This window comes from Thunnus thynnus, chromosome 4 (assembly GCF_963924715.1).
Source record: "Thunnus thynnus chromosome 4, fThuThy2.1, whole genome shotgun sequence".
Lineage (NCBI taxonomy): Eukaryota > Metazoa > Chordata > Actinopteri > Scombriformes > Scombridae > Thunnus > Thunnus thynnus.
In genome coordinates this window covers 23801742-23809812 of record NC_089520.1, presented here as the reverse complement: position 1 = coordinate 23809812, position 8071 = coordinate 23801742, and the positions used below count along the sequence as shown (strand labels likewise).

At 41.3% G+C, this 8071-nt stretch overlaps 1 protein-coding gene across 2 annotated transcripts; it reads left to right on the top strand.

Moving 5' to 3' along the window:
• The first annotated feature begins 177 nt into the window (after positions 1 to 177).
• On the top strand, positions 178 to 7451 carry mdm4 (MDM4 regulator of p53). Of its 2 annotated transcripts, none has more exons than XM_067587757.1 (12): positions 178 to 373; positions 936 to 1023; positions 1127 to 1201; positions 1385 to 1518; positions 1641 to 1690; positions 2157 to 2221; positions 3486 to 3582; positions 3669 to 3829; positions 4017 to 4199; positions 4720 to 4788; positions 4905 to 6030; positions 6120 to 7451. In XM_067587757.1, exons 2-11 carry the CDS (start codon positions 952 to 954, stop codon positions 5469 to 5471), a joined length of 1473 nt encoding a protein of 490 aa, XP_067443858.1. In that variant the 5' UTR covers positions 178 to 373; positions 936 to 951; the 3' UTR covers positions 5472 to 6030; positions 6120 to 7451. The 2 variants fall into 2 exon arrangements, with proteins under 2 accessions (XP_067443858.1, XP_067443857.1); XM_067587756.1 differs by having other exon boundaries at positions 4002 to 4199.
• The last annotated feature ends 620 nt before the right edge of the window (positions 7452 to 8071 follow it).

Here is an 8071-nt window from a genome sequence, read left to right as displayed (position 1 = left end):
GCTGATCAGAAGAATTCAGTGTTCAGTGAAATCTAAGTGTTTTTTATTTATTTTTTTATTTTCTTGTGTTTGTATGCTTAAGGGGGCAGATAACGCTGGTTCATTCTCCAACATAGGAGGTGACGGTGAGAGCTGTCAGCAGTCAGCGCTGCTTGTCAGACAGCAGGGGGCGCCACACTCTCTCCCCTGATGTAACTGCATCCGGAATATCGTCGTTTTGAATCTGTAGTTCAGCAAACTGTCCTACCTGCTAGTTAGCTAGGGTTGAAAACGTAACATTTATCATCTGTATCTGTATTTATAAGATGTCGACTGGGAGTTTAGGCAACAGTGCGTGTGGAACAATGCTTTGAAGTAATGTCAACTCATCACGGTGAGACCCATTTTCAACGGACGTGTTGTTCAACAGTTAGCTAGCCAGCTAACGTTAGCTAACAGTTAGCTCTGGCGTTACGTTTGCTAACACGTTTGCTAGTAATGTCGGTCAGGTTTGCCACCTGCCAAAGTTACCCAGATGTCCCTAGTTTACATGCCAACCAGTCAGTAGTGGTTTCAGCTGTGCATTGTTTGAACTAACGGTTGCAACCGTTTATCCGACGTTAGCTCGGGTTGCCGAGAGCACTGGCCTTGCTTTTTGAAAACAATAAGTAAAAGTTAATGGTGGACTGGCGTAACTAACTGTTACACAATCCAGGCAGCTATCTGGTAGCTTCTAGCGCAGTCTTGAACTGCGACATTTGACGTTTGTAATGGATTTTGGTATCGTTGGTTTTGCCATTACGTGTTTCAGATAATTCAGGCTAACAACAAGCTGACATTGTTTGGTTTGCGTTGGCCTCGTGGGCGTTGGTGTTACGTGCAAACATTAGCGTTACGTAATGATATTGTGAATTTGAAGGCTGGTGTATCTTACATGTTTTAAATTTGGATTTCAGAATTTGTTCGTTTACTATGAGCTCTTTATCAGCCCAGCCTCCTGCATCAAGCTCATCATGCAGGACACTACCTGGAGAAGGAAATCAGGTACAATTAAACAGAAACTATGATTGCATCTACAGTTATCCCCACACATAATTCATATTTGATGCTAAACAGTGTTTTTTAATGTTTTGTTTTGCTATTTCAGGTGCAACCCAAAGCCCCACTCTTGCAGATCCTGCGTGTTGCTGGAGCCCAGGAAGAAGTCTTCACACTCAAAGAGGTGAGCTTTCAAGTGAAATGTAGAGGGTATTTGTCAGTATGCAGTCTGTTTTGTTGGCTCATAACAAGATATTACCTAAGAAGTGGCTATTTCAGGATTCAGTAGTCAGTGTTAACTGGGTCCCTATAAGTAAAACTGGCCTGCAGGTGCCTGGTTACATCAAATTTCCAATGTTTTGTGTAGGTGATGCACTACTTGGGTCAGTACATCATGGGGAAGCAACTGTATGACAAACAGAGGCAGCACATAGTCCACTGCCAGGATGACCCTTTGGGAGAGCTGCTGGAAGTAGAGAGCTTCTCTGTCAAAGACCCGAGGTACACACCAACACCTAAAATGGAGCTTCTGTTCAATACTCAGTAGTGCTTGAATATATCTCAACTTGTATAGATCTAAAATAAGGAAGTCCACTTTAATCTCTTATCTTCTCATTTTGCAGACCGGTGTATGAAATGCTCCAAAAGTACTTGGTTGTTCTTGGTTGTGCTGGTAAGTGACAAGTTCATTTAGTAACCAAATTCCATTATACGTCCTTTCTGTGAAATAATGTTGGGGAACATCATCAACGAACAAGCAATATATGAATATATTTTGTATAGTTAGTACATTGTAAGTTTGTGATGACTTGAAATTCAATTGTGTCTTTTTCCTCTTCCCATTTTTGAGTTTGATGCATTCAATTTTTCATTTGCATCTTTATCATGGTATGTTTTGAATTGAAGATTCCTTGGATCCCTTGATCCCATTGATTCTCTAAAATCAGCTTTTTTGTTGCGCACATGGTGAGTGCTTGTGACATTTGTACATCTCTTGGGGAGGCAGGCACCAGAAGAACACCATTTTCCAGCTTGATCTATTAATCCACAGAAGAAGGCCTTAGTGAGAGAGTGTGTAATGCTTTTATTAAAGGGTGGGGGTGTCCTTTTTCTGTTACTGTGTTTTATCTGAAATGCAGACGCTGCAGAGAATCATTCTATGGGCCGTGAATGTGTTGAGGGCGGAGTGGAGGATCGTGGGCAGGTAAAACCGAAGCATGGTGCTCAGAAGAAACAGAGACCCCCAACCTTTCCCCCCTCTCTACACACAACAATTGCAAATGCAAAGGGACAGGACCAGAAGGCAAAAGTGCAAAGCTGCTCAGATACTAATAACATTTTTTGTAAATCATAACATGCACTGACCACAGTGCTGGACTGAGATCAGTAGTCCCCGGTGTCACATCACCTCTGAAGACTTTTTCTTGAAGGATTAAGATGAAATGTGCTCCTTTCAGCTTGTGTGTACTGAGGCGGGGGAAGAGTATGGTCTGCTGTCTTCGTTGGTGTGCATCTGTACAGAGTGGCACCGTCTCTGTACAACCCCATCCTTGGTCTGGTCTGGTGGGAGTTTCAGCACTCTTTTGTGATCCACCAGCTCCACCCAGTGGATGGGGGGGCAGAGTCACTGTCTCTGTCTGTGTCAGAGTTCTCTTCTCTGCTCCGAACTGGAGGATCGCAGCTCCTGATCAGCCGCAGGCCTAACGATAACCCTGAACCTCTTCACCCATCCCCATTTTCCTTCACCCTTCTTTCCGATTCCCTCCAAAATCCACTTTGTTGCACTGACTGTATGCCCACTTGTGTGAACTGCAGTCAGATTTTTGTCACTTAATGAATCCAATAAATTACTGTATTTTCCAATTGCTGCATGTGCTAAATTCACACCAGGGTGCTATCAAATTTCAGATCTGATCATACTTGGAATATGTTTTTCAAACATATATTTTTCCTTTCTTAGCTGGGATACATTCGTAGTTCTTAGGATGTTAGATGTCCTTCCTGCTCACTTTCTGCTTCCTTCTGCTCCTTTTTCCCTTCTCATATGAAAAGGTCCTAAACACTTTTCCAAAACCATTTATTGATGTTTTCTGTTTTCCTCTGCATATTTAAACTTTGAATCTATCTTAGAATAAGTCATTATTTAAATTAGTTTGCACATACTACATGTAGCTTTACTAAATTCTTTGAACTCACTCTTGTAAATCTTCATGTTAACGAGTACACTGGCTTTCCTACCTGCACTTTCTATTTTATACCCACACACAGTTTCAGTGCGACAGTTATCTGATACTTTTTTTTTTACCTCCCTCCCCACTGGCCCATACCCTAATTGCCCAGCCCCTTATTCCCTGAACCACCACCCAATACCCAGAGGCCACTTTGAAGAGGAGCTGCGAGTCCTCCAAGTACCCAGTCACGGCTCTGTATTCTAATTTATTCTTTCTTCACATTTCCTCCCTTTGTAGATATGTGGAGGTGTGGTCAAAGCAGGGCTGGAGGCTGGCAGTAATGGGCCTCTCCTGCAGACCCCTTCCCAGAGACGACCTCGAGAGCCAGACGATGGTAAGCGAACAGTTAATGTGCTCAGCAGTTTTCCCAGGACCACATCTGTTCAAAATGCTGAATCTAACTGTTCAAAACCTACCCAGACTCCCTTGAAGGTCTGCCACGGTCAGCCTGCAAACGACCCAAGCTGGATGTCACTCTCGATGAGTGGGACCTCTCTGGCCTGCCCTGGTGGTTTCTGGGTAATCTCCGTAGTAACTACAGCCGCAGGAGCAACGGTTCCACTGACATCCACACAAACCAAGTAAGAAACCTCATGTGTTGTTAATAAGTTCATCTAAAGCATTATATTTTTCAGCTCAAACAAAAACCAGGTCAAAAAATTTTCAAGCTTATAAAAACCTGACAGACATAATTTCTTGTTGACAAATGGCATAAATTGGAGAGTAACAGTGGTGGTCTGACTGATGTGTTAGCTGTCTCCTGCACAGGAGGAGGATACAGCAATTGTGTCAGACACCACAGACGACCTCTGGTTTCTGACCGAGGGTGAGAGCGAACAGGTGAGTGTGGAGATGAAAGAGGCTGCGCTGGAAGAAGGGAGCGGAGGGGAAGGAGAGGCTCCACCTGAGGATGATGAAGGAGGAGGAAAGGAAGAGAAGGCAGATCGAGAGGTAGGAGTTTGTACCCTAACAACAGTTGAGTAGAAAAACAATTGTAGTTTTATACAAAACAGCATCTTCATTTTAGCAGTGCCATTCATTTTGACAGTTAAAATGATTAACATAGTAACCATTTCTTACCACTGATAGAGAAAATAATGTAATCAGATTAGGGCTGCAACTACCAAATATTTTCATTATCGATTAATCTGCCAACTATTTTTTTTTGGATCAATCGTTTAGTTTATAAAATGTCAAAAAATATTCAAAAATCACATTTACCCTGTGTCATAGATGATGTCATCAAATGTCTTATGAGCGACATACATCAGTAATGTTGAGACCAAATCCAAAGAGATTCAGATTATAATGATATAAAACTGAGAAAAGCAGCAAATCCTCATGTTTGAGAATCTTAACCAGAGAATTTTTGGCATTTTTGCTTAAAAAATTTCTTGAATGATTAATCAGTTATCAAACTAGTTGCTGACGATGGAGTTTGACTAATCAGATGTCGTCTTCATCTGTCCAGATGCAGGAGGAGCCAGATGAAGACTCGCAGTGTCTGAGTGATGACACTGATACAGAAATCTCCACACAGGTCTGAATCATCTGTTTCTTTTTTCCTCTGTATTTTGCAGTGTTAGGTTGTGGTAGATTAAAACTTTAAAAAAAAAAATGCAGATGTGTGACTTTCTATGTACCTTTTCCCCTCAGGATGCATGGCAGTGCACAGAGTGCAGGAAGTATAACACTCCTCTCCAGAGGTACTGTGTCCGCTGCTGGGCTCTCCGGAAGAACTGGTACAAAGACGTCCCCCGACTCGCCCATTCCCTCTCTGTCCCTGACATACCCGCATGCAGCTCTCTCACCACCCATGACGAGGAAGATGACAGCGACACAGGCATTGATGTCCCAGACTGCAGCAGGACAGTGTCTGACCCTGTCATCCTGCCTTCTCACGCCACAGCTGACCGACTTCTACCCGCCATGGTGATGGGCAAAGGCAAAGGGCCTCGGCACTCCGGCATGCACAAGGATGATCAGCTCTCAGGAGGGGAGAGTCAGGAAAATCTGGGAATGGAGGTTGAAGTTAGGCCTGAGGCACTGCTGGAGCCTTGCAAGCTCTGTCGAGTGCGACCGCGTAATGGGAATATAATACATGGACGTACGGCTCACCTACTAACCTGTTTCCCATGCGCAAGGAGGCTACATAAGTTCCAGGCTCCTTGTCCAGGATGTGGAAAGATAATTCAAAAAGTTATTAAGATATTCATCCTCTAAAAAGCATACACACATCAGTCAGGCACTGGGACCCAATCACTAAAGAACACATTTTCAAACACATTAGACCATACAGCTGCATGCACTCTGGTACACAATCTCTGCACGTAGACACACACAACACGTGCACCTTACCTGAAAACTACACAGATATACACAAAGTATAGAACTTGGTTAAGCTTGCTCTTGGTTGCATGGTTTATTTTGCATCACACTGCCTCTGAAGTATTGTTAGATATGAAACTTTGGACATGAGTTAGACCAGATGTTTGTTTTAGTGCCACATATAAATAAGGGATGTAAAAAAAAAGAAAAAAGAAAAGCAGAAGTATTTATTTATTTATGAGAAGATCACATAGGATTGCAGAGTTTGCGTGAGCCCACTGTGTAATTATCTTATTTCACGAAGCCTCGTTTTTTCAGGCTGCATTGCGTTTGTTGAATGGTGCCATCCAAGAACTAGTATTGCTTGCCTTATTTCTATTAGTTTTGTTTGACTTTCTTTTTCAGTAGATTCACTTCAATCAGCATCTGGACATAAACAGACAAATCGGCGCAGGTATGTAACTACAATAATTTTTCTTTAAGCATTTTCCAGGCCTTTTTAAAAAAATTTATTAACTTTTTATACTCTGTGAATCCTCTTAGGTGGCTCTGAGATTTGATTTGAGTTATGAAGACAAGATTGAAGGAAGAACAAGTCTTAAAAGCACGTTTTTGTCATCAACAGCTGCATTTCCATGAAAGTATCCTCAAAAGTTTTTCTTTTTAAAAATGCGCTCTTTCTCAGCATAAGTGAATGTACTGTAAAATACAAACATGTTGGCTTAAGTTGTATCAACAAAGAATTTTCAGATGTAGAATTGAATTTAACCTGCTTGAAAACGCACAGCTGAAGTGTTTTACTGTGTTTTTCTCTCAGTAGTATTTTGATGTTAATGTGTACAATATTTACAAATCACCACGTGTCTGACAGTTGTCTGCAGCGAGTTATGCCATGATGATTAATGTTTCATTTCATGAAGGGTATTTTACCTCCCTTCATGAACTTATGATAAATTAACATTTCTGTATATTTTGTATTTAATTTATTTATGATTGTTTTAATTGTTCAGACGACCACCTCCAATGAAGCCTAAAAAAAGCTGCACTTGTTACATTAAACAGTTCTAATATGTAATTTGCAATTAAAAATGTTTTCTCAAAGATAGACAGAAAGTCTTTAAGGGAACAGTTACTAAATGTACCCTCAGTGAAAAACACTGCATAGTACTTAATGGAAACTGGGGGGGGGGTTGATTTAAGCGTTACACTGCCATGTAATGATTTTGAACTTTAATTTGTATATTATAGATTTTATTTAGATTGTTCTGCATTATTCGAAGATTGTATCGCTGGACCATACTGCTAATATTACCTGTGCGTCTGTGAGCTGCCTACAAATACAGTATGCTGTACAGTTTTCAAGATGTTCAGTGACAGTAGGCATTTAATTCTTGCTCCGCTTTGCGTAGAAGGAGCATCATAGATTTTTGATCTGCTCTTAACTTGTGCTTAATCTTTCTGCCAGCAGGTGGGGAGAAGTCTCAATATTGTATCTGGTGCCCACAAAGGCTGTACAGTACCAGTGATAACGTAATGCATACAGTATATAGAGCATGCCTCCTTGTGACTAGAACCAGCACTGAGCTGGTGTAAGAGCTATATTAGCTATATATGTATCTATAAAAAGCTATAAAAGAGTAATGTAGCCTGTTGTATGTATCGCCATCATCATGCACCCAGAGAAACAAACTTCCTCAATATACAGACCTCATAACAAAGTGGCATATAGATAATGTTATACCAGTTTTACTGGTTCAGAATGACAAGACTTAATTATTAACACTGAAACTACAATGTGTTCAGACATGGTACAGCGAATATAGATGTTCTTTTTTTTTTCTACTTGTCGTGGAATAAAATAAGTTTTGTAAAGCACTTAAGAGTTGGATGTTTATTATTTAATTCACTTCACTTGCTTACCAGAGGGACAGTTGATGTACAGTACCCACTGGCAAAGAGACGAGTGTGTGTGTTTTGGCCAAAGAATAAGTCATTGTATGACAGGCCAGCTGTCATGTGTCCTCTCCTTCTTGACTGGGGTCCAGCACCTGCGTCCCTCCTCTGCTTACTCACTGTTCCACTTACTTGTGTCCGCCTTATTTTTGTCCTCTTGTCGACAAGTGGCGCAGACACCCTACCCCTCTACTGTATATGTAGCTGTAAAACTGCTGCTGTGTTATCGTGTGCATAAATATTGTGACTGTTTTACCCCAGGGGGTTTTTTAGATACTGATAATAACTCATTAGGGGATATTCCCTGCGTGGAAAGTCCCCTGTGGATCTTTCCTCCATCTGAAACCACATATGTAAAACACCCAAGACTTTCATACAAAAGAGGACAACATTATTTATGAAGCTCTTTGAAGTAGCACTTATATAGAGGGCATGATTCCAGGTAGAAACAAAAAACACAGCACATAGCAGGGACATGGGAAGGTGTTTGTGTCCTCTCTGTGATTTGCATTACAGTGCTCATAACAGTCATACCAAAATGT

Coding starts and splice junctions, on each gene's coding strand:
- mdm4 (XM_067587756.1), top strand. CDS start 952: ATGAGCTCTTTATCAGCCCAGCCTCCTGCATCAAGCTCATCATGCAGG. Junction 1,691..2,156: donor GGTTGTTCTTGGTTGTGCTG/GTAAGTGACAAG, acceptor TCTGAAATGCAG/ACGCTGCAGAGAATCATTCT. Junction 4,789..4,904: donor ATACAGAAATCTCCACACAG/GTCTGAATCATC, acceptor TTTTCCCCTCAG/GATGCATGGCAGTGCACAGA.